This window comes from Panthera pardus, unplaced genomic scaffold (assembly GCF_024362965.1).
Source record: "Panthera pardus isolate Hobbes unplaced genomic scaffold, ASM2436296v1 HiC_scaffold_2, whole genome shotgun sequence".
NCBI lineage: Eukaryota > Metazoa > Chordata > Mammalia > Carnivora > Felidae > Panthera > Panthera pardus.
Window position 1 is genome coordinate 66,823,467 of NW_026526765.1, and position 26,357 is coordinate 66,849,823.

Sequence of the window (26,357 nt, forward strand, 5' to 3'; positions counted from 1 at the left end):
CCTTCACGTGTTCTTTTTTGAGCTTTTATTTGTGCATGCGGGGCAGTCTGTTTTATCTTTCGCCTATCACTGTTCTTGTGGCTACATTGCAGAAGTTTCCCTATGGATTTTGTTTCTGATCTAGTGATTGTAGTGTATCAGCAGGTCGCTGATGTGTTGAAATGTGGGTGTTTTGTCTTTTTTGATATTAACTCAGTTCTGACCAGGCTGGTTCCAGAAACTGCATATAAAGTGTATCCCTACCTTGGAAATACCTCTTCTAGAAGAAAATTGGATGGCGACAGCCATTAGAACCACAGACAGAATTATCTGGCCTGCTGTAATCTGTAATTTAAAGATTTATCAAATGAGAGCTCATAGTGCCAGGAATTCAGCCAAAATAGCACAGACTCTGGACTGCAGGTAAGAGTGGGTTTGTGTTTGCTCGTGATTGTGCTGTCAGCGGGCACGGTGAGGATCTGTGTCGTTCAGGGTACTCCTGGGCTCTAGAATAGTTATGTAGGTTAAAGAAAGGGAGTTGTAAAAGCTGGTGACTGAATATAGCCATGAGAGTTGAACAGTAATTAACTTTATTTTTTAATACAAGAAAGCTATTTCATTTGAAAACTGGAAAACGCTAATGACATAGGTAGAGAGCAGTAATTATTTTACTGTCCCAAGATGATAGCTACAGTGCCCTGGAAAGAAAGGAGCAGACCAGAGTGAAGCCTGATCACATTGGAGAGGTATAAAAATATAGACACCTGGCTCTGGTTCTGCCTGGTAGTCTTGCCTTAATTCATTCAGAAAAGATGAATGAGTCAGCTTTTCTGGATTGCTGAGGGGCTGAGGTATTACTTGGGCAGATAATATTCCAGAGATTTACAACAACAGTAAAAACTGTAGGATTTGGTAATACCACTACCATCTTGTATACTTTCTTCAAGTACATTAATCTGTGACTTTCCTAAAATCTTACAGAAGAGAAAATGGACTCTCAGAGAGGTTGTTTATGACCTTCCCTAAAGTCATAAAATAAAGTAGATACCAACTCTTTGATTCCTAATCCAGTGAGTTCTTTCCATTTCACCTTGATGCCTATACTTATGCTGAGGGTTTCTAGGTCTGCATCAATAGTAATCCATTCCTGAAAATTAGATACTCTACCTGGAAATACCAGCCAGGAGACTATTTCCTACAATTTTAAATGGTAAAAATTAAGATATATACATCTAAAACTCCATACCAGTTTCCTAAATATTAGTAAAACACCGCAAAATACCTCTACATAAGTAACAAATGTGTTAGGGTGTTAGATGCTAACACCAACACTTCTTGTTTTCCAAATTGTTGACATAGTTAGTAAAAAATTAACACTTAGTATGTAGTAGTACATGGCACCTCTAGGATACTCTGCATACCGTTGTTGTTTTAGCTATTTATTTTGAGAGCGCATATGTGCAAGTAAGGGAGGAGCAGGGAGCGAGGGAGGGAGAGAATCCCAAGTAGGCTCCACACTCAGTGTGGAACTCGATGGGGGCCTCTGCATAGGGAATTCTAATTTACTGTCAAGAATGTAGTTTTTCCTTTTTCTCACACATCATTTTGTTTAAATTGTTGTGTTGTGTTTGGGGTATATATGTATTAACATTACCTATATAAACAACCAGTGGAAAACACTGTATGATGTTTGGATGTTACAAACCAGAAGTCTTCCACAAGGAAATGTTAAGTACAGAGATGGTCTATAGGGTCTGCCTGGCTCTAAGCAGAGGAAATGGAAGCTAAAGCCAGGGAAAAATGCAGTTACTTATTTCTGCATTTTGGGTTACTACAAATGGCAAATTATGAAATTTGCAATTAAGAAAATCAAGGTTTCTCCGGCAACATCTTCTTATAATTCATTAGGATAGCCAGCAAGCCCAGGAGGTGCTAGAGCAGAGTCTCTGAGAAAACTAGCAGGAAACACGAAACCACCCACACATACTGAGGTGCTGAGGGTATTTCAAGGAATTGGCTTCATTGAGAGGCCTGGACCTGTAGCAGAAGGTCTTACGATGCCATGTGTGTGTGAGGGCTTGGTGGAATTTGGGTTGGTTGCACAGATGTGTGTGGTGAGACTAGGAGGTGGCTGGTCTGAATGTTTGCTCTTCCCCTTCCTTTTGCCGTCCTTTTCCCCCACTGCTTCTCTCTTAACATTCCATCTTTCTGCTGTTATGTTTAGTAAATGAGCTGTGGAGTCTGTCACACATCAGGGGTAGGAGGTTTGAGGGAGGACTGGCTTAAAATCATAACTTGGAGATTATGACAGGGAATTGCATTTGGTTGAGTGCTTGGATATGGGAAGCAGCCTTTGTAGTCCCTCCAGTTCAGAAATTCTCAACCTTTTGGAAATATATGGAGGAAATTTTGTTTGTAGCTGTTAATAGTCACTGATTTTACTTAGTATTTTATGGTGTTGTCTAGTATAGTTTGGCTTGAACATTTACATGTTCAAGTGTTTATTTTTTGAGAGAGAGAGAGAGAGAGAGAGAGAGAGCACAAGCGGGAGTTGGGGGCAGACAGAGAGGGAGACAGAATCTGAAGCAGGCTCTAGGCTCTGAAGCTGTTAGCACAGAGCCCGATTCAGGGCTTGAACCCCCGAACCATGAGATCATGATCTGAGCCAATGTCAGACGCTAACTGACTGGGCCATCCAGGTGCCCTAAAAATATATATTGTTTATGATAAATTACTTTCACTTTATTTTTTCCTTTATATTAAAGTTAGAGAACTTCTTGATTTTGTTTTTTTGGTAATTATATGCGTAGGTGTATCATTATTTTAAGTTTTATTTCAGGTACTAAAAGTGTTAGAAACGAATTGTTTAAAAAGGGTATCTATTGGTTCTGAGATTTGATTGTAATTACCCCATTTAAAGCTAATCAGTTAGCCTGTTACTGTTTCATGGCTGTTGGTGGAAGACAGAATTGTTGGAAGAAAGTCCCAGCACTCCTAGATGTTCCAGATATTTCTCATTTTCTCACAAAAATCTATGTGAGGTAGATTTTTTTTTAAATTTCAGTTAATATCTTTTTATAGAGTCTATACAGACTTAGGCAATTAAGTTACATACACAAGGTTTGCCTCACTAGTAGATGGCAGAACCAGGACTAGAGCCCAGTTTCTCTTGAGACCATTCTTTAACCTCTATCTACTATAATATATAACTCTTTTTTAAAATGCTTGCATATTTTTGAGAGAAAGAGAGAGACACAGAGCTCAAGCAGGGAAGAGCAGAGAGAGAGGGAGACACAGAATCAGAAAAGCAGGCTCCAGGCTCCGAGCTGTCAGCACAGAGCCCGACATGGGGCTCAAACTTACGAACCGCAAGATCATGACCTGAGCCTAAGTCGGACACTCAACCCACTGAGCCACCCAAGGTGCCCCTAACTTTCTTATTTTTTTTTTAATTTATTTTTGAGACAGAGTGAGACAGAGCACAAGCAGGGGAAGGGCAGAGAGAGAAGGAGACATAGAATCTGAAGCAGGCTCCAGGCTCTGAGCAAGTGTGTAGCACAGAGCCCAATGCAGGGGTTCGAACCCACAAACCGTGAGATCATGACCTGAGCCGAGGTCGATGACTTAACCGACTGAGCCACGCAGGTGCCCCAGCCCCTGCCTCTCTTAAAATCAATTTGTTAGGTGGAGAGAGCTGCATATTTTTAGATCAAGATTTTTAATTTGGTATTCCTTGTTCTGTATTCTTACTAGTTTCTAGTTTGTTTGATATCTCAGTTTCTGGTGGAAGTGTTAAAAATCTATGAGTGTGGAATTTCTCCATTTATACAATTATGACTTTAATTTACATAATTCAAAGCTATATTTGGAAGCTATCTATAATTATATAATTATAAAAACAAATGGCATAATTATATAATTACATATATATATATACATACAAAGTTATATATAATTTACATCTTCAAAGATATGTAGGTTTTATGTGAATCTACTTGGCAAATTGTTTTCCTTCTTTATCATTGCCTTCAATAATGTTTGTGTATGGTTAATATTACTTTATAAGCTATTTTGAGAGTTGGTATTTGTCTGATACATCTCTTTCAATCTATTTTTTTTTAAGTTTATTTATTTTGAGAGAGAGCAAGTGGGGGAGGGTCAGAGACAAATGATCCCAAACAAGCTCTGTGCTGTCAGCATGGAGCCCAACACGGTGTTCAATCCCACAAACTGTGAGATCATGACCTGAACCAAAATCAAGAGTCTGGACGCTTAACCAGCTGAGCCACCAAGGCGCCCCTCTTTCAACTCCGTTATTTTCAGTGTTCCTAGTTGGTTTTGCCTTAGGTGTGTTTCTTACAAGAAACATATAGCTTTACTGTATTTTTTTTTAGTCTAGTCTGATAGCCCGTCTTTTGAAAGCTAGCCCCCTGCTCTCCTGTGTCCAACAAATTCTAGTTCATGAGTGTTACTTTTCCAGAGTTCTATAGTTCAGATAATCTAGAGAGGGTAATTTGTTGAGAACCTGTGTTTTGCTTTGTATTTTGAGTGTAATACAAATGCAATACAAATTTCTCAGAGCCAAAATGGTACTGATGGAGTGAGCTTTGGGGCACAAATATGTGCATTTTAAGCCCAAGGCTTTGTTACTGGTTTAGTCCTTTACCAAAAGCTTTTCATCTCTAGAGCAAACATAAACTTAAAAAAGCATTGTGGCTTCTCAGTTATTTGAATACATTGTTTGGTTTGGAATAATAAGGACTAAGGCTGTGGAGTTTAATGGACAGCAGAAGAGGTGCGAGGTTTTTTCTTTAAGGAGAAGTTGTAAAATGTACAGATTTGGAATCTCAAGAAAGGACTTCATTTTTTATATCACCTGGCTATGTTAGAATCTTTCACCCTAAGAAAATCCAGTAGGCTGGTTATTGAACTTTCTAGGGAAATGAGCAGGTCACTGTGCATATCCCCTTTTTTGCTCAGTGTCTTAGATGAGAATAAGCGGCTGGGACAACTAAAAGGGCTAAGCTGTTGGCATTTGAATAAACAGTAAGGCTTTTGGGGGGGCATAAATATAAGGTGACAGTTCTTGTTAATAAAGTTTTTAGGGCATAATTCTGGTCTTTTTTATTTCAAAAAAATTTTTTAATGTTTATTTATTATTGAGAGACAGAGAGCATGAGCATGGGAGGGGCAGAGAGAGGGGGAGACACAGAATCCGAAACAGGCTCCAGGCTCTGAGCTGTCAGCACAGAGCCTGACGCGGGGCCTGAACTCACGGACTGTGAGATCATGACCTGAGCCGAAGTCGGACGCTCAACCGACTGAGCCACCCAGGTGCCCCTGGTCTCTTTTTTATTTCAATGGCAAAGTACAGCCATAAAAGAGTTGGGAAATGATATCTACATTCAAAGTAGAAGATGATGAACAGTTGATTGTAAAGATTCCTCAAAGGCAAAAACTGAGATTCTGCTGAGTTTGTCTATAACAGGATGGATACATGTGACAGACCTACTGGGGTAAGCCAACTAAGAACAAGCTTCACGGATTTCTTTAGACAGTTTTTTTTTTTTTTAAATCTATTTATTTTGAGAGAGAGAGAGAGAGAGAGAGAGCACAAGTGGGGGGATGGGCAGAGAGACAGAATCCCAAGTAGGCTCCACATATGGTCAGCATGCAGAGCATAATGTGGGGCTCAAACCCAAGAAACCATGAGATTGTGATCTGAGCTAAAAGGAGTCAGTCACTTAACTGAGCCACCTATGTGCCCTTAGACTGTTTTCTTTATACGTGCAGTTAAGTACTATGTTTCTTAAACTGATTTTTAAGAGTTTTGATTAATAGAACTTCTTGCAGCCATAAACTAAAAAGTGATCGAAATTAGGAAGGAAGTTAGGCCGTCAGATTTGGTGTGTTTTACCTTTCTGTTTTCAGTCTCAGCATTACTAGGTCATGATTTGTCAGGTGTTTTTTCCATCCAAGAAAAGGGCACTTGTAGCCTGCAGAAAACACTGGAAATGCTATTGGAGAACAGAGCCGAGGCAGCGGCATCCACAGAGCAGGGGCGGCAGTGTGTGTTGTCAGGATGCCCACTGCTGTCCTGTAACCTGCTGACTCTCATTCTGTGCAGTGCGGCTTCCTGTTGTGGTGCATGGCCCCAAGCCCTTCTAACGGGGCGGAACTGCTGTATAAGCGCGTCATCCATCCTTTCTTCCTGAAGCATCAGTCCCAGGTGGACACTATGGTGAATGACTTGAAGGACAAAGCCAAAGAAACTGTAGATACCATCACTAAAGAAGGTAAGGCCCAGGGGCAGCTGGGTTCAGCAGGTGAGAGGACATGGGAAGTACTGGGCCCAAATAACAAGCTGCTTCTCCCCTTTCCTATCAGCTTTCCTCAGCCAAATGCTGAGGCCACCCTGGGATTTCTTTACTAATACTTTGCCTGTCGCCCTTTACTTTTTCCAAGATTCTCCCACCATGCCACATTTAATGCACTGTTTAGTCAGCACATTAGGAAAAATGACTTTCCTGTGGTGGGCAGAGATTTTAGAGAATCATCTGTGTTTATATACCAGTACAATCTCTTTAATTCATTTCAGGTTGAACTGTTTCAAATTGCTTTTGTTAGAGGTCAAGAGAATGCCCTTTCAGGTATCCAGATTCATTCATTCATTCAACAAGTATTTATTTCTTGAGGTGCTTAATATGTGCCAAGCATGTTCACAGCACTGGGGATGAACCAAACAGACCATACTACTTGAACTCATGAAGCTTATACTCTTGTTGAGAGATACACAGTAAAAATTTAAAATTACATGATACAGTTAGAGTATACAGAGAAAAATAAAGCAGATAGACAGGGAATACCAGGGCTGAAGGGAAAGGTACAATTTTAAATAGAGTGATTTAGGGTATCCTCACCAAGAAGACTATCCTGAATCAGACTTGAAAGAAACCATGGGGAAGAATGCTCTTGATAGAACTGCATGTTTAAACTGGAGGCAGGAGCAGTATGGCTGGAAGGGAATGATCTAGAGGAAGAGAAGAAGGAGATAAGGTCAGAGAGGTTGGGGAGTGGAGGCTGGAAGACCGATCAGGTAAGGCCTTACAGACTTTTGTAGAGGCTTTGGCTTTAACTCTGTGAGGTGGGGTGCTGTTGGAGAGTTTTGAGCAGAGGAGCAACATGATCCACCCTGTGTTTAACAGGTCACTGTATTAAGAATAGACTGAAGGGGGATGGGGAAGAAATCAGGAGACCAGTTATAAGGTGTTTGCAGTGATCCGGCTGGAGAGGACGATGTGGCTTGGCTCATAGTAGTAGCAGTAGGGGGCGAGAAGTCATTGGATTCTTGATATGTGTATTTTAAATGTTTATTTATTTATTTTTGAGAGTGTGGGGAAAGGGCAGAGAGAGAGAGGGAGAGAGAGAATCCCAGGCAGGCTCTGCACTGTCAGCATAGAGTCTGTTGTGGGGCATGACCCCACAAACCATGAAATCACAACCTGAGCCAAAATCAAGAGTCCGTTGCTTAACCGACTGAGTCACCAAGGAGCCCCAGGATTCTTGATATATTTTGAAGGTAGAACCCATAGGATTTGCTTATGGACCAGGCATGGAACATGAGAGAGGAGTCATGCATAAAGCCAAACTTTTCAGCCAGAACACACGGAAGGAAAGAATTGTTGTAGAGATGGGGAAGACTAGATAGAGCAGGTTTAGAGGGGAAAATAAGGAATTCAGTTCTGGACATAACTTTGAAGTGTCTATTAGGTACCTACATGGAGTAGTCAGGCAGCTAGTTGGATATATATGTTGAGAATTCAGAGACAGGTTTGGGCTAGAGATATACATTTGGGGGTCACCAACAGGATAGTAATCATGGGACTAGGTGAGATTATTGAGTGAACGTAGTTAGAAAGATGAGGTCTGAGGCGGTGGCCCCCAATGTTTAGAGATTGGGGAGATGGGGAGCAACTGACAAAGTGGACTGATAAGGAGCAGTCAGTTGTGGTAGCAAGAAAACCATGTGACTGATGTCCTTGGGGCCAAGTAAAGAAAGTTTCAAAGTGGGGAGTGGTCCATTGTGTCACCTGCTGCAGACACAGGTCAAGTTAGGTAACGAGTGAAAACTGACCATTACACTTGGTGGTGAGGAAGGCACTAGTGATCTTTACAGAACAGTTTATGGAGTGGTGGGACCCAAATGCTGATTGGAATGGATTTGAGAGATGGGAAGCAAGGCTGAGAGAATGTAGGTCTTTTGGGAAATTTCCTGCAAAAAGGAGAAGACTGTGGCTGCACCTGGAAGAAGGAACTAGGGTCCTAAGGATGTGGGTTTTTTTCTTTTTCCTAAAGTAGAAGGAACAAAATATGTCTGAAAACTAGTGGGAATGATCCAGAAGAGAGCAAAAAGTGGGTATGAGTGAGGGAAGAGCTTCTGGAGCTCCATCCCCAGTTAGACCAGAAGAGATGGGAACCAGAGTAGGAACAGGACTGGTCATGGGGCACAGAGGTTGAGAACACGAGTAGAGATGCTGGCAGGTGAGTGCCTGTGATGGTGGGTGCCTACAGAAGGGACTTTCCCACTGCTTCCCATTTCTCAGTGAAGTAGGAAGGTCAGCGGAGAGGATGGGGAAGATGGTGATAGAAAGAGATGGTATGAAATAGGTACCTAGGACTGGGGTCAGCAGACGTTTTCTGTGAAGGGTCAGATAATAAATGTTATTTTTTGTGGGCCATCAGCTCTTGCTTGGGACTCTCAGCTCGGCCACTCTAGTGTGAAAGCAGCCCAGATGAGTAACCAGTGAGTGTGACCGTCGGTTGCTGGCCACTCCAGGACCATGGGAGAGTGGACGGACTGGGGCAGTGCCACGTGACTGTCAGGAGTATTACAGGCTCATTTGAAGTTGTGTCAGTGAACTTAGTGAGACCAGTTGACACACACAGCTCCGCAGCTGCAGAGCAGGTGGGGCTCTGTGCCAAGGCCAACTGAGTAAAGAACCATGAAGTGAGAGAGGGACCAGGGAGTGTTTAGTGTCTGATGGTGGAACTTCAACTGGCCAAGGAGGGAAGGGACGGTGGAAAAGGTGGTGGGGGAGGACTCTGAATCAGAACAGAGGGCGTGTGCTGCACAGCTGGGCGTGGTGGGGGAGAGTGGGATGCTGGACACTGAGATTATAGAGGGACTTCGGTCACAGGTAGTGATGAGGATCATGGAATGAGTGCCTGGGGTTGGGAGAGAGGTGGGGGTTGGTAGGATGGAGCATAAAGGTTATTGGAGGGGACAGCCGAGAGGCCAGGATACTGGCAAAATACTGAAATCACCAATAACTAAAATAAGTTTGGAGTTAAAATCTTAAAGAAATGAGGCAGCATAACCCAAGAGTCTGAGATGACTGGAAAAAGAAAGGCTGGTAGCAGATATAATCTGATGCCATGAGATTCTGAACGTGGCAATGGAGAACAAAGACAGCTTACCAAACCCTCCAGACCCACTCGTACTAGGGTCAAGGAAGAAAGAAAAATAGCCACTACCTGAGAAAGCAGTGTTCTCAAGAGACAGCCAGATTTCTGTAAAAGCAAGAAGGTGAAAGAAACATTCGGAGAGATGGATGAGGATAGAGGAGGTTTTGCTGATGAGTGGGTCTTGAGTTCCAGAGGGCACAGAAAGGGTTTTTATAAATTGGACAAAAGTAGTGAGGGATGTAGACTTACCATTTTGTTTGGAGAGCTCTGTGGTAATTAGAAAGTGGGAGAGTACTGACCTGACCACTGGGCCAGTAAGATCCCCAAGACAGCTCTCCAGCAGTGTGGATATATTCTCCCTATTGCCCTTCACACACTTCTCTCTCCACTGGACTTCTCCCCCAGGCATACAGCTCCAGTCTACTTGCATTCCTTTTTCTACAGTTTTAAGTGTTTTCTGACTTGTAGCCTTCATGTCCTCCCACCTGGGGATTGCCAGTTTCCTTTTAAGAAGTTTCCTTCCTGTTCCTTGCCTCAGCCAAAGCAGCAACCTCTGGCGATGTCACTTCTGTCTAGTTCACTCACATTGCTTAGACCCTTGGTTCTCTTAGATGTCAATACTCTAAAATCCAATTTTACTTTGATACATTGCTAAACAGGAGTGTAAGAATGAAAATAAATTAGGAGGGACTTGCATGCTGACCCATTTTAGACTTCAAAACTTCTGGATTCCTCAGGAAGTAAATTTTTACAATGGGCTAGTTAAGAGAGAGGCTGCAATTTCTTGTTAACTGTTCAGCAACTTTAAGTGAAGGGAGAACAGCCTTCGGGCAGCTGGTGAACAGGGAAGGACTGGCAGTGCTTCACCCTGGGCCCCATCAAAAACAGGTGCACTTTGTGGATTCTCCCAGGAGGCCCTGGAGGCTTCCATAACACCCCCATCCCCCATCTCACACTCCACACTAGTTCTTACAGCATATTCCATGTCGCTTGGTAATTAGGAAGAGGAAGGCTTAGTCTCCCACAGATACAAGAATATTTTCTTGATGAATGTAGTATCTTGCCACCAACTCAAACACTTAGAGGGAAATGGTGGCACAATGAAGAGAATATAAAGGTGTATAAATATTCCATCATTTCTGAGGTGTAGGAAGGAGGAATTTCTGTGATTTTTTTTTTTGTCACCATGGGATAGATGACCTAGTTGTCATCAGACTGAGACATAGTCAAATTAAACAGGTGAGCACCCAGACACAAACAAGAATTTCTTGCTTGTACAGAGGAGCACTACATGCCCAAGGAATCCCTGCTTCTTGTGACACCTGAAGGAGGGCAGACGGCTTAGAGGAGACGGTTACTGTACAGGGTTAGGCTAGACGACCTTAAAGAAATATGCTAGGGTACTCAGGATCTGTGCTCTGAAGAGGTCTCTCTCTGGTCCACTTCCTGGAAACTTTCTCAGCCCTGCCACAAACCTCAGTGTGTTCTCATCTGGATATGAGTCATCCAAGTTGCTATCTAGTCACTACATTAGGCACAGAGCTGGCATTACAAATAGTCTTGACACAGTTTTCTTCCCTCCTAACAGCCAAGAAAGCAGCAGTGAACTTACTTGGTGAAGAAAAGAAGAGCACCTAACTGCTGACTGGATGAGATCTTTCTGCCCTCTCTGTACCTGCCTATTAGCGCTTGATGTTATATTAGGGACTGTGGTATAATCATTTTAATAATGTTGCCTTGGAAACATTTTTGATATATTAAAAAAAGGAATGTGTGTTTTTTTGGTTTCTTTTGCTTACTTTTACTGTCTATGTACATAGGGGGCATTTAAATTTAATGCAATGGGCAGCGTCCAAATTTTTGGAAAATAAATTTTGCCTCTGGGAAGGAAAAGACATGTGTTACCATCCTGTAGGAAATAGAAACTTGAAATTCTATATCCCGCAGGCTTTGTACTTCAACAGGCTCTCTCTGCATGCATTTTCTCTGTACTTCTATTTTAGGATACTCTTTAAGGTTCTACTTCATGTAATGTACAATTTTGTATGAAATGTTTTTAATGTATTTGTGCATACATATGTGTAGGGAAATGTTACTGTCTGACTGTGACATGTATAATGCTCACAGGGAGCGCCTGCCAAAAGCTGAAGGTTCCAGTGTGCTGGTGTGATCTGTTAAATAATATCTCAGAAAATTAAAAAAACAAATACTGATATTTCCAGTGAATAGTTAAGTGATAAGTGAAGTTGGGTGGGGGTTGGCCTGGTTGTTTCGCTAACTTTGTAGCAGCTGAATACCAGAATAGATGTGTAAAGCAGTCACTTTGGTGATAGATGGGGAAATGTACACACACACACACCAATAATACACAGCTCCCAACTTCCTGTAGAACTAGTAATGTCTTGTGGCCTTTAAAAAAAAGCTGATTATAAACTTTAGATTTGTCTGTTTTAAGATGCTATAACGGAAACCATTCCTGGTTTCTTCTTCAAAGCTGAGTAATATGTTGGTTTAGTCTTGTTTCTTTACTAGTCTTTTTTTTTTTTTTTTTTGGAAACTAGCCTAAGGAACCTCTAGACTTTCCCACCTCTGATTACAGGTATGTTCTTGTTTCTGTCATTAGCAGCTACATGCTAATGATGACACCAGGCTCTTAGAGCAAGAGCTGGAAGAATGAAAGGATGATCTAACCTATATAATCCAGTTGACAGTGAAGTCAAACTGCTTTCACCTTCTTTCTCTGGCCTTTAAAGTCAAACAAACAAGAGGCCTCCCTGGTTTAAATTTCAGTCATTTGTGGTCCATTTAAATGCCTTCATCTTTATACTCTGTTTTGATAAATTGCAGATAACCACATAGTTTAAGTACAGAACAAAAATTTAACATTAAGGTTTCTGGTTTGATCTGCCCACTTACAGGAACTTCAAAAACTGAGCAACCTTCTGAATTAGACTACACTGACCAAACAAAACCAAGTATAACAAAACAAGTTTAATTATCCCGTCTGTAAAATACTTTTTAAGGCAAAAAGGAGATAATTAGCTCTCCTTTGGATAACGGGTAAGATCATAATGAAATCTCGTGCTGTAAAAAATACCAAAGATATCAAAAATTAGGGACAATATCAGCTAAATATTATAATATGGATCACGTTATTTTTTTCCTGTAAGACAGTGGTAATCATAAGGCATCTTATTAAACTTGCCTTAAAGGAAAAAAAAACTTAGAAAATAAGCAATTAATTATCAGCAGAAAATCAAGCCTTAGATTAAAAAAAAAAAAGTTCCTCCAGGAGTACTTAAGTTCCTTTCCCCATAATAAAGTACACTTTTCTTGGTGGCAGAAGGATGAAAATTAGCAACTTCTAGCATACAGAATATATAATCAGGTTGTCAGCATGTAGAATATATAACTTTCAGTATACAAAATACCAGGCAAGAGGGGGAAGCGTACAAGTTACTATTGCTCATAACTACTTACAGGCTGATACCAGTTTAAAAACTGCTATAGTAAGAAAATATATTCTGAATGCAATTATTTTGTCCTTACAGCTTTTTCCTGCAGTGCATTCTGTAAGAAATTTAGGTTCCTGTTTTTGGCAAAGTGTACATACTAATGACAGAAGTTAATGAGTTGAGCAATTGTGTCTGTTTAAATTTCCCAGATAACATATCGCCATGGCTAGAGTATTTGAAAAACTAATTGAGCCTGTGTCTGGCTAGAAGACAAGCATTTATGTGTACATGAATTGTGTTTCAGGGGTAAAATCAAAGAATCTCCCCAACAGTTCTTCCCTTACTTGAAAGCTTTCAGATCAACAGTTACTGCTACTCTGGGGAAAGTTTTCTATCCATAGCCTGAAGAAAATGAGCATAGCCATTAAATAAGTTATCACCCATCCTGAAGATGTGATATATTAAATGGAAATGGATGTAAATAAACTTCTGTTATCTCACTGAACTGTTATGTTTCATTTTATTTTCTGGGGCTTAAGAGAATCTAGAATCATTTAAACAATATCTGAAGTAAAATACAGGTAAATGAACCTTAAACACTGCTGTTCATTAACCCCATTCTTTACCTGGCCTGTAGTCATCCCCTGGTGGTTACTACCTGTCAGAGGAAAAACTCCCAAAGGAAAACAACCATGAAAAGCTTTTAGCAATAATTAGCACTAGATTTAAAAGAAACCTAAGTTGCTTTCTACTACATATTCCGTTACACTCAAGTCTCCTATAAGTTGGTTGCCTGTAAGTACATTTTGATGTAGCAAACACTTCCTGCATGTGCCTGCAAATTACTCTATACTTAAGAAGAGACCAAGGAAGGAGGAACTTGAGAATTTTATCAAAAATGTCTGCTTCTGGGGGGCGCCTGGGTGGCTCAGTCGGTTAAGCGTCCGACTTCAGCTCAGGTCACAATCTCGCAGTCTGTGAGTTCGAGCCCCGCTTAGGGCTCTGGGCTGATGGCTCAGAGCCTGGAGCCTGCTTCCGATTCTGTGTCTCCCTCTCTCTCTGCCCCTCCCCCGTTCATGCTCTCTCTCTGTCTCAAAAATAAATAAACGTTAACAAAAAAAAAAAAAGTAAAAAATAAATGTCTGCTTCTGGAGGACATGCTTTGGTCAGCTTTGTCTTCCACATCTGCTTTTACATGTCTGTATGTCTAGAATCATGGTGTCTAGAGTGAGAGTTCACATCCTGAGCCATCAGATGATATTAAGTTATATGTAGTACAGTAGGAAAGTAATTACGTTTGAGAATGACCTTCATTAAATCTTTTTCTGGCTCTTTATTACAATATTAGCTTATAAAATCTATAATATACATCTCGTAGAGTATTAAGAGCAATAAGTTTCTTTGGTTAGATCAGTTGGTTTTCAAACTTCAGTGTGCATTGGAATTTCTCTGCAGGGGAGGGGATTGTTCTAACAGATTGCTGGTCCCATCCAGAGTTTCTGATTCAGTAGGTCTGGGGTGGAACTGAAAAATTTGCATTTCCAGTAAATCCCCAGGTAATGCCGATGGTCCAGAAACCACACTTTGAACCATTGGGTTAGATAACCATTGGGTTAGATAAACGCTACCTCTACACTTAGTATACAGTGGTTTTTAGATCTGGCTGCATATTACAATCACCTGAGCAGCTTTCCAAAAATGCTGGTATCTCCCTTCACTACCAGAAAATCTGGTATCTGGTATGCTTTTAAAACTCTAGGGTGATTCTAACATGTAGCCAGTGTTAAGAATTTGTAGAAACTACTACTGGGGTCAAGAATCCCAAGGTCTGCAGTTTACCTTCGCTCATATTGGTTCACCAGGTCTGTGTTTCCTAATGTTGCTATAACACATTGCCACAAATTTAGTGGCTCAAAACAGTATAAATTTAGTAGCTTACAGTTCTGGAGATCAGACATCCAAAAGGGTCTGCATTCCTTCTGGAGACTAGGGGAGAATCCATTTCCTTGCTTCTTTCAGCTAGAAGCTGCTTGCATTCATTGGCTTGGGACCCCTTAGCACTCTAGCTTCTACTTCCCTTTTATAAAGATCCTTCAGATTACAGTGGGCCCACCTGGATAACCACTACTTTCTCCAGCTGAAGATTCCTAATCACACCTGCAAGGCCTTTTGCCATATGAAGTAATATTCACAAGGGGTTTTTTTGGTGGGAGAACAACACATTATTCTGCCTACCACACCTAATCTCTTTGGTATAGACATTTCATTATAGGGTGCCTGCATGGCTCAGCTGGTTGAGCATGTGATTCTTGATTTTGGCTCAGGTCATGATCTCACAGTTCGTGAGCTCAAGCTCTGCATCCTGCTCTGCTCTGGGAGCACGGAGCCTGCTTGGGATTCTCTCCCTGCCTCTCTCTCTGCCCCTCTCCCACTCGGTCTCTCTCTCTCTCTCTCAAAATAAACAAACATTAAAAATTTTTTCATTATAGGGGCACCTGGGTGGCTCAGTTGGTTAAGCATCCGAATCTTGGGTTTCAGCTCAGGTCATGATCTTGCGGCTTACAGGTCAGCCAGGCTCTGCGCTGACAGTGTAGATCCTGCTTGGGATTCTCTCTTTCTCTCTCCATCTCTCTCTGACCCTCCCCTGCTTTTACTCTCTCTCAAAATAAATAATAAACATTAAGAAAAAATTTTTTTCATTATAAAGTCACCCGCAATATCAAAATAACCACAAAGAACAATCTTAATGTTGGGAGGGAACTAAAAATTTTTAAAAAGGAATAGTGAAAAAACACCTTATCTTCTTTCAGGTGAAAGAGATTGTCCTCCAGAGATAGTAAAAGGATTTTTGGAGTGGGGAGGACACAGGCAGAGTCAAGGGAGGGAAGTTGTAATAAAAACTGGATTGACTCAATGGTAAGACCCATTTCCCCCACTCCAACTTCTCCCACTGGATGCCCAGGTCTTTATCCTCCTGGGAGCTTGTTGGACTCTAGGGAACAGGTCAGTCTAAGAAAAAACACTTCTGATCTTGGAAATGTCCCCTAAAAGAACATCTCGCCCAGATATCCCTTTAGTAAAATTCAGTCTGCAAACCTTTCTTATGTGCTCAGAACTTCTAATCAGCTTTTTGGTTTGTCACTCAAAAAGCCATCAATCTATAACCAAAAAACCCTGGTCTAAGGAAAGCCACTTAATATGACAGGGATCAAAATAAAAACCACAACCACCACCAACGAAATGAAATCGAAAACAAAAGAATATAAAGCATACCCCCTGAAAACAAAATGCTAGAAAAAGGAAATATTCAGATAACAAGAAAGCTTGAAGAAGCTGAAAATATAAGAAAAATGAACAGTTCAATAGAGGGGTTGGAAGACAGAGCTGAGGAATTCTAGGAAATAGAATATAAAGACAAAGAAATGGAAATAAGAGGAAAAAAAGATGAGAAAATTTGTGAACTAGTCCAGCACATCTAATATCCAAATAAGGAGTTCCAAGATCAGAGAGAGTTCCACTGATGAAATTTTCAAGAAAATTCCCAGAACTGAAAGACACAAGTTTCCAGATTGAAAGGCCCATTAGGTAGGTACCCAGCACAACAGACAAAAAAGTCCAAAGCCACACTATTGTGATATTTTAGAATATTGAGATGTTGTGAGTTTCAACAAGAAAAATGTGAGTCACAAAAGATCATTAACTAGAATGACTTGGACTTCCCTTCAGCTAAAACATTAGTCAGAAGACCACGATGCAATGTCCTTGAACTTCTGAAATAAAATGACTTTCGATTCTAATTCTATACTCAGCCAAACTGTGTGAGGGTACAATGACATGCAACGCCTAAGAACATTTACCTCCCTTGCATTTTTCCCAGAAGATCCTGAAGATGGGCTACAAACAAGGACGTAACCCAAGACAGAATGCACAGGATTCCATAATACAAGATACCCAAAACAGCAAAGCAGTGAAGCAGGTCACTCTGGATGCAGAGTGAAGCTGTGCACTAAGCCTAAAGGGTAACCAGTAGAGATTAGAACCAGGTAAAATGCTCCAGAAAAGACTTCTTTAAAAAGATGAATTAAACGGACATGAACAAACTTTTTTTTTTTAACGTTTATTTATTTTTGAGACAGAGAGAGACCGAGCATGAACAGGGTAGGGGCAGAGAGAGAGGGAGACACAGAATCTGAAACAGGCTCCAGGCTCTGAGCTGTCAGCACAGAGCCCGACGTGGGGCTCGAACTCACGGACCGTGAGATCATGACCTGAGCCGAAGTCGGACGCTTAACCGACCAAGCCACCCAGGCGCCCCTGAACAAACTCTTTAAAAGGATATTTTTTGACAGCTGATACTGTGTGGTTGAGTTAGTGATAAATATTTAAAAAACTAATAAAATAATTAGATCTATGGAAAACACAAATCCAGAAAACAAAAATAACAATAGCATACTTCAGTGTTTCTCACTGTAATGTGCATAAGAATCCCTTGGGGACCTTTTAAATTCTGGGCTGGGGCCAAAGATTTTGCATTTTTCACAATTTCCCAGGAGAGACCAGTGCTGCTGGACCACTGACCACACATTTGAGTAGCAAAGTATTGCATGGGTTCAGCTATGAATGGAATACAGGATAGTAATGTGAACTCTGAATACTGATTAAAGTTATGAAATATAGAGGTAGTAGGGAGGGATAGGAAGCATACATTGGGGGATAAAGAAAGGAAAACTAAATCGTTTTCTTCAACAGATAGAAGTTAATGCCTAAAAAACAAACGGGCGCCTGGGTGGCTCAGTCAGTTAAGCATCCGACTTTGGCTCAGGTCATGATCTCATGGCTCATAGGTTCGAGCCCCACATCAGGCTCTGTGCTGACAGCTCAGAGCCTGGAGCCTGTTTCAGATTCTGTCTCCCTCTCCCTCTGCTCCTCCTCTGCTCATGCTCTGTCTCTGTCTCTCTCAAAAAGAAACATTAAAAAAATAAATTGAAAACACACAAAAACTAGCTCGCTCTTTACATTATCTATAATATTGATAACAATAAAGTCCTTAAAAAGTGGCCAAAGGATGTGAACATAACTCACTGAAATAAATACAAATGGCATTTCAACATAAAAATAAATGCTCAGTGTTGCTCATTAGAAAAGACTGTGTTTTTTACTTGATTGGCAAAGGAAAGTTCAATTATGCACTGACTGCAACAGTGTGAAAAGTTCAATTATACACTGATTGCCGCATTACAGAAAGAGTCCCGAAACCTTTCTGACAATCCCTATTGCCCCATAACCCAAATAATTTTAGACTCTGGTCATCTTTCTGTGAGAAATCTTTTTTTTTTTTTTTAAGTTTATTTTGAGAAAGACAGAGACAGTGTAAGCAGGGGAGGGGCAGAGAGGGAGAGAGAGAGCATTGCCAGCTGCAGAACCCGACGTGGGGTTCAAACCCCAAACTGTGAGCTCATGACCTGTGCCGAAACCAAGAGTCAACACTTAAACCGACTGAGCCACCCAGGCCCCCCCGTGACAAATCTTTTAAGTTGACTGCCCCAATATCCAGTCTCCACTTTCTTCCTTGGCTGACTCCATTTTCATGACTCAAAAAGTTATACAGTCACTTTCCTAGCCTCCCTTGCAGTTCAAGATGGACATGAGCCACAGTTCTTGACAATGAGACTTAAATGAAAGTTGGCTGGGAGGGATTTTGAGAAATCTTTAGCTTTCCTAAAGCAGGAATAAAAGTGTCTGGCACAGCTAGGTTTTCATTCTGCCTTGAAATCTGATGTTCTATCAGCCCTTTTATAAGCTTGAGACAACAAGCTGTTAGAAACATGCCATGGATAGTGGAATGGGAAGATATGAGGGCATCGCTGAGCAGCTGAACCAACACCTGTAATACCTTTGGATTTTATGTTATTCCAAAAAAAGTAACTCCTGCTTAAGTTTCTCATTGTTTTGTTACATAAACACATTCCTAAGTAATAGATCGTCCCAGAGGGCTACTCTGAATCTTGTTTTGCATAGACTGCCCCCATATGTATTTGTAAATCAAATATATAAACTGCTATGCTATTATGTTCACTATAAAATGTATGAACAACAGAAATTATTAAAGAGAGAAAAAGAGTAAAAATTTGAATACTTCTTCCTACACACCCATGGATCACCTTCCTACAGCCTAGGTGTGTAAGTCCATTTAAAACTCTGAAACTCTGGATTCACTTATTTTGTCACCAAGTGGAATTTTTTATCTCAAGCAATAAAAACTTAATGAAAATGGGATTTACTGGAAGAATATAAAGTATGGTTTACAGAATTCACAGAAGAGCCAAACCAGGCCTCAAGAACAGGACTTAGGATAACTCAAATCTGTAGACCATCAACTATCTTAGCTTCTATCATCAACTATATGTCTGTGTTTCTACTCCAGATTTAAATTCCTGAAAAATAAACCATTGGTCTGGCTTGGGTCATACCCTGTGGTATGTCCTATAATTAATAGCCCTTCCAGAAGCATATGGAGTCAGAGAAGACAGTTCCCCAAATGATGCTCAGACAAAAACAAATGGCTGGATAGTGATTTTCTTAAATCTTATACAAAATTACCACTTTCAGAAATAGTGCTTTGGAATAAAGTCAGAATCACCAATCCAATTTAGTGTTTTGAGAAAAAGTATATCTCAAGGTGTTAAAGCATAGATAATAGCATAACTCCAATTAAAATAACGTTCTTGGGGCACCTGGGTGGCTCAGTCGGTTAAGCGTCTGACTTCAGCTCAGGTCATAGTCTCGTGGTCCATGAGTTCAAGCCCCGCATTGGGCTCTGTGCTGACAGCTCAGAGCCTGGAGCCTGCTTCAGAGTCTGTGTCTCCCTCTCTCTCTATCCCTCCCCCACTCACACTATTTCTGTCTCTCAAAAATGAATAAATGTTAAAAAAATATATTTTTAAATAAATAAATAACATTCTGAAGCCTATAAAACAAGCAAATCTAAAGCTTAAACTCCAGGATTTTCCATGTCAAAAAACTAGTAACTGAACACTCGATGACAATAATTGATTAAAATGATCTGTAGATTAGCTGTTCATAAACGTCCAAGAGGATTTAGCCATTTTCTTCTAGTTTTAAGCTCACACTAAGACTCATTTTATTCTCTTTAATTACCTCTTCTACTAGCATTAGTTCATAGGCAAAAGCTATTAAAAGTCAGTTTCAAATTTTATTTCACTAACTTAAAAGTTGAAGAAAATGTGTATTTCAAATCTTTAATTAAACTCATTATCTGAAACATGTTTACACACAGGATACAGAATTTCAAGTAACTGATGGTAGAATCCATTGTCCACTTAAAAATATGCTTCTTTCTTCCACAAAAACTCTGCATTGAAAGGCAAAGAAATTTTCTTTTATACTGTGTAAGAGCTAGATGCAAACTTCTGATGTAAATTTATTTCATTGTCAGCTCTGATGCTGAAGCTGGGAGGCACAAATGTCCATAGTTTGATTAAATGATGCAAACAAAAAGCTTCTGTTTCTCTTAGATATAAATTAGAAGCCTTCGTTCACGTCTCTCACAGTAGTACCACATACTTGATTCTCATCCCCGATCACTTCTTCTTCTTTCCTTTCCCTTTTTTACTTCCCTCTCCTTGCTGAAGACTTTGGTCACCACCTCCTGTTTTTTGTGTCCTTGTTTTTAGTTTAGGTATCATTTCCGCTGCATACAACATTACTGACTTACCTAGGAACCAGAAGTTAGGCTTAGTGTACAACTTAAGGAATAAGACATAAAAGCTCATTAACTTCAAATTAATCATAAAGGTCAAGAAATTGTCACATCAGGAGAATGACAAGGATTTAAAAAAAAAAAAAAAAAGAGTATGAAGACATGACTTGCTCAAGTGGGAGCCTTTCCTAGAGAAAAGGTTCTAAGAACTACAATGAAATATTTAAGTGAACAAAAAAAAAATTTAAAACACAAATTTTGGTCTTGGCTCTAGTAACTGACTTCAAGATCAAAGGAGAATTAATCTAAATACAAAAACTGGGAAACAGAATGAAGACATCGTTATCTTAAGCTACAGAAACACAGACTGCTTAATTTTGTCAATGTCATCAAGCTACAAAAGATGTCATTCATATGCCCAGATGATTTATGCCTACAGGTACACTCTCTGTGCACCAAATAATTCTTCAGGCTCTAGTAGCTACTTTCAATACACTAAGCTCCTCATTTTTTCTCTTTTTACTTTCTAACTATTTTCTTGCTAGAAACAGGGAGAAAAATGTTTTCAATTTTTTACTTATATTTTACTTACTGGTGAAGTCAAAACTTTTTTGTTTTTTTTATCTTTTAAGAGATAGTAAAGGAAGATGTCAAACCGAAGAAGAAATACACTGGAATATACTACCTGTTACTCTGGAGTCACAATCTTCTTTCCAGAAATCTCTATTAACCTGGAGAGGTTTTAGCATAGAAAAACCTACCTATGTTAACTAAACCAAAAACAATTTAGTTGTCAGCTTGGGATTATTGTGACAAGAAGGGAATTAATAGCTCCATTTAAAAAATTATGGTTTTTAGAAATGAAGAATTCAGAAAAGAATCATGTGTAAAAAAAAAAAATTCATCTTCCCCAAACTCAGAATATTTTGGGATACTGATATCTAATTGTGTTTGATTACTGTTGTTGTCTAAGAAATAAAATAAGACATAATGCTACAGTCTTCTCTGACCACCATCCCTGTGTCCCCACTCCCTGCTCACCATTAGGTTAATTACTATTTTAAGACTGGGTTTTCTTACAGTCCACTTAAAATACATTTACATATATAATAATCAATAAGCAATAAGACATATATATCAATAAACAGTAATATTTTGTATTTAAATGTACCTAGGTGGTACCACGCTATGCATTTCTCTTGCTTCTTTCACTTAGTATGGCTTTTTAGATTAGTTTTAGAAATTAAACTAATTTCTAAATTAGTTAGGCCCCAGAGCCTCTAGGATCTGAAATGGCATAAACATCTGACCATTCAATAATTCTACACTATTGGGAATAATGATGGACTTGCAGAGGTTCATAAAATGTTCACAAAACAAATTTTTTGGAGAAACAAACAGGCTTCATCACATTCTCAGAGGTCCTTAACTTAGGAGAAGTTAGAACCACTGTTTTCCTCTCTTCAGCAGTAGTCCTTTTCTAAATTAATCTGTAGAATGCCAATTATGATTTTTACCATTCAAAAGGTCAGTTTTAGAACCTGTTTTGCAGAGTACAGGAATAAGCCGTCCCCAAACTTTGTTTATTCAGAAAAGCTTACGTGATGGAAACTGTACGAGACAGAGGCTGCCATCTTCCTGTTTGAGCTGGACCCGGACTCGGCCCCTGTACTGAACATCACGATTCCATTCTCTAGAGTACATTTTATTTTTCTAATGTGAAAAGGCAAAACAAAAACAAAACAAAAAACAAAAAAAACAGGCTTTAAGAAAGTTATTACATCAATGAGATTGAGTAGGAAAAATAGTGAAGAAAGAAACACCTCTTACCTCAAGGAATACGTTAAGTCCAACTGCTGAGCACACATCTTGAATCTCAGTAGCTGTAGGATTTTCAACAGCCTGAACAGTTAAAACAAAAACACTAAACAGCTTACCGTAAGTGGCTACTGCTGTATTATTGGGTGAATCATTTCAAATACTACGATCACAATACCTATCAAAACCTTAGGTTTCCTTTTCATTAGGTACAGTTTTTTGCATTGTAATTTTAAAAACTCCTGGGAATAACACTGATTCATACTTGTGTGTCCATCCCCTTCCAACAGAACATGAACTTCACAAAGGCAAGTACTGTTTTATCACTATATTCCCAAGTTATCTGGTATGAGGCTTGGAGCATAGTAAGTGCTAAATGAATACTGATTAAACAACTATTATAGGTAACAACCGTTTTAGAAAATGGTTTGGTAGTGTCCACTAAAGCTAAACATATGCATTCTTCATGGATGGGCAATTCCACTTCTAGTATATATCCATGAAAAATGCAAAACATGTTTCCTAAAAGACAAGCTGAAGAATGTTGACAGTAGTAGTATGTTTAATAGTCCCAAACTAGAAGCAACCCAATTATCCATCAACAGTAGAATAGACTGTGGTATATTTATACACTTCAACACTACAGAGCAGTGGTTTTCAGTAAGGTAATTTTTCCCCTCTGATATTTACAATGCTAGGAGACATTTTTAATTGTCACAGGAGTCAGGCAAGGCACTGGTATCTGGTGGGTAGAGGCCAAACATGCTGCTAAAAAACCTAAAGTGCACAGAACAGCCCCCACACAAGAATGATCTGGCTCAAAATGTCAGTGGTGCTGTTGTTGAGAAACCCTGCTACAGGGCAGTGAAAATTAACAAACTATACTAAAAAATGTGAATAAATTTCTTAAGCTTAAAGTTCAGTGAAAAAAGACAGACACAAAAGTACATAGTGTATGTAATGCCATTTAAATGAAATTTAAAGGGACTCCTGGATGGCTTGGTTGGAGGAGCATGCGACTCTTGATCTTGGGGTTGTGAGTTGAAGCCCCACGCTGGGTGCAGAGATTACTTTAAAATAAAATTTAAAGGGGCGCCTGGGTGGGTCAGTCGGTTAAGCTTCCGACTTCAGCTCAGGTCATGACCTCGCAGTCGTGGGTTCGAGCCCCGCGTTGGGCTCTGTGCTGACAGCTCAGAGCCTGGAGCCTGCTTCAGATTCTGTGTCTCCCTCTCTCTCTGCCCCTCCTCTGCTCATGCTCTGTCTCTGTCTCAAAAATAAATAAAAACATTTAAAAAATAATAATAAATAAAATAAAATTTAAAAAATAAAATAAAGTTTAAAAACAAAATTAATATATTGTGCTGGAAGTCAGGACAGTGGTTATCCTTGTGAGTATGAGGAGGGGGCAGTGACTGTGAGGAGACAAAAGAATCTTCCTAGGCGCTGAAAATGCTTTCTTTTTTTAATTTGGGTGCTTGGTTACCCATGTGTGTACTCAGTCTGTGAAAATTAATCAAGATATACACTTAAGACTTATCTATATTTCTGTATGTATCCTATATGTCAATAAAGTTAAAAACCAGTTATTCTCCAAGTTATGTGAGAACTTGCTACCAGAGGCCTCTGTCACATTGGCTTGATGTCAGGCATTATCCTGAATCAGGGCTTTGGTATAGTCTCTTTTACTCTGGGGCACCAAAGCAGACCTTCCTTTACACATATCTAAACAACAAAATGGGAAATATTAAATAACACAATAATAATGCATCACTTCAGGTCATTTCCTTGAATCTGTCATTAGATTACAAAACATAAACAGGGCTTTGGGGCGCCTGGCTCAGCTGATTAAGTGTCCCACACTTAATTTCGGCTCTGGTCATGGTTTCATGAGATCGAGCCCATCCTCGGGCTCTGCACTGACAACATGGAGCCTGCTTGGGATTCTCCCTCTCCCTGCTTCTCCACCCCTACCCCGCTTACTCTGTCTCAAAAATAAACAAACATGAAAAAGTAAAACCCAAACAAGGGAAAAATCCTATTTTTAAAAGCTGCAACACCCTACTTTTTAAAAGTATTACACTTTACCCCTAAAAAAAAAAAAAAAGATAATGGACATAAACTATAAAACTCAACACATCTAAATTCTCTACAAGTCTTTTTATTTTTTCTTAAATTAAAAAAAATTTTTTTAAATGTTTATTTATTTTTGAGACAGAGAGACAGAGCATGAATGGGGAGGGTCAGAGAAACAGACACAGAATCTGAAACAGGCTCCAGGCTCTGAGCTGTCAGCTCAGAGCCCGACGTGGGGCTCGAACTCACGGACCGCGAGATCATGACCTGAGCCGAAGTCAGATGCTTAACTGACTGAGCCACCCAGGCGCCCCTCTGCAAGTCTTTTTTAAAAACGCAGTTGCATTCTGGACATATTATACAATAACGCAAGCTTGGTTTCCTTTATTAAGGGCAAGGTTTTCACAATCTTGGTTTAAAAGCCAGTAACAACATGCAAACCTTACCCCCACCCATCCTCTTTCAAGCACAGGCTCATGAAGAACCATTTAAAAAATCCCCCCAGCTAGGAATTAGAGCCTTTCTGGTTTCACCACTGTTAAGAAAAGCGCCTCAATTTTTGGCAGCTGTTCACTTCAGGTCCTAAACAATACAGTCCAGTAAAAGAAGCCCTTGCAGCCCTAACAGTACAACCTCTCAGAGACCCTCAAGTACCGAGGTGGCAGCCCATTTACCTTGCTTATGGGGATTCGCCTCCCCTCCGCGATGGTCTTCTTGTTATTTAAATAAGCGGGATAGATACAAATGAATCTGTCACAGAAGGAAGCACAGCTAGTATCAGCAAAGCAGTATTTCCAAAAACTCATTCATTCTTTCATCACCAACAGGACTGCCAGCATACCTGTTAATTTGCTTAGTAGTTTTTCTTTAAATTGCCTCCCTTTTACTTAACTTACCTAAAAAGTAAACTTTCGTTTACTACCTTAGAAAACACCACTTGCCAGAGAAGGTTTAAAACCAAACTAAACCAATGCCTTCACTGTTCAGTTAGCTACAGCTGCCTAGAGAACTTCCCGAGGGTGGGGCCTGCTGTCACACAGAAACTACGGCATCAGAGGTTTTAAAAGACTGGGAAGAACCTGAACGAACCTTCCCGAACGTAACAAGAGAACAGATTTGTCACTTGTGAGTCTGTTACTCAATGTCTGCCCACGTCGCACCCAAGGTCCTTTGTCTCAGGTACAGGCAGACACTGAGCTACCCAGAGTCGGAATTTCGAGGACCTACGAAGAGCCTGGCGCTGCTGGCCTCCCAGAGGAACCGACACCCGGGGAGCGGCCCGGAGCCTGCGGCCGGAGCCCAGCTCCCCGCCGCTAGCCTTTCTCGGGGTGGGGAGGGTGGCGCAGTACCCGCGGGCTGGCGGCAAGCCCGTCCCTTTCTCAGGACCCACCTGTCCTGGTCGGCCGGGGACCGTGCAGCAGCGCAAGCCATCTTCGCCCAGGCCCACACAGCGCCCGCCCACAGCCTCCGGGCAGAAAGCCTGCCGGTATTCGCCTCTGAGATTTCCCAGGCGACTCCGTTTTCCGGCGGAAGTCCAGCCCACCTGCCCGCCTACGCTTCCGCAGTTTTTCAGCTATCATTTGTTCCGGCATCTGTCGCTCTGCACCAACGTCTGTAGTTTCTGACGTGGCGTTAGCACCTCTCTTATCGCGAGAGGATCCACGAAAGCTTCGAATTCCTTCTCTTTTCAAAACCCGAAGTTTTAGAACCTTACGCTGTCGCTAAAATGGGGTTAATATTTTACGCTCCTTCACATCCAGTTTCACACTGAGTTTGAATGGTGTTAGCTGCCCTCACCGTTAGGGGAGGGCTGTATACCGCGAGTGATCTGTCTACACAGATCCGAG

General features: G+C 40.5%; 2 protein-coding genes across 2 annotated transcripts in view; one reads left to right on the top strand and one right to left on the bottom strand.

The window, feature by feature from the left end:
• Nucleotides 1–13,404, top strand: part of REEP5 (receptor accessory protein 5) — a 39,068-nt gene extending 25,664 nt beyond the window's left edge. The window contains exons 4-5 of the mRNA XM_019450211.2: nucleotides 6,107–6,275; nucleotides 11,033–13,404. Of these exons, the coding sequence (XP_019305756.2) occupies nucleotides 6,107–6,275; nucleotides 11,033–11,082 (219 nt within the window). The 3' untranslated portion in view covers nucleotides 11,083–13,404. The remainder of the gene's footprint in view (nucleotides 1–6,106; nucleotides 6,276–11,032) is intronic.
• Nucleotides 13,405–20,099: 6,695 nt separating this feature from the next.
• Nucleotides 20,100–26,032, bottom strand: SRP19 (signal recognition particle 19). Its single transcript, XM_019450493.2, has 5 exons — nucleotides 25,901–26,032; nucleotides 25,185–25,260; nucleotides 22,450–22,521; nucleotides 22,221–22,332; nucleotides 20,100–20,634 (listed from the first exon to the last, which is right to left on the bottom strand). The coding sequence occupies exons 1-5, from the start codon at nucleotides 25,939–25,941 to the stop codon at nucleotides 20,501–20,503; spliced, it is 435 nt and encodes a 144-aa protein (XP_019306038.1). The 5' UTR covers nucleotides 25,942–26,032; the 3' UTR covers nucleotides 20,100–20,500.
• Nucleotides 26,033–26,357: the final 325 nt, after the last annotated feature.

What these genes read in the sequence shown, in the direction of transcription:
- SRP19 (XM_019450493.2), bottom strand. Translation starts at nt 25,941, where the DNA reads ATGGCTTGCGCTGCTGCACGGTCCCCGGCCGACCAGGACAG. An exon ending in GGCGAATCCCCATAAGCAAG is followed by an intron (nt 22,522 to 25,184) that starts GTAAATGGGCTG and finishes TTAACTGTTCAG; the next exon opens with GCTGTTGAAAATCCTACAGC. An exon ending in GACTTAACGTATTCCTTGAG is followed by an intron (nt 22,333 to 22,449) that starts GTAAGAGGTGTT and finishes TTTTCACATTAG; the next exon opens with AAAAATAAAATGTACTCTAG.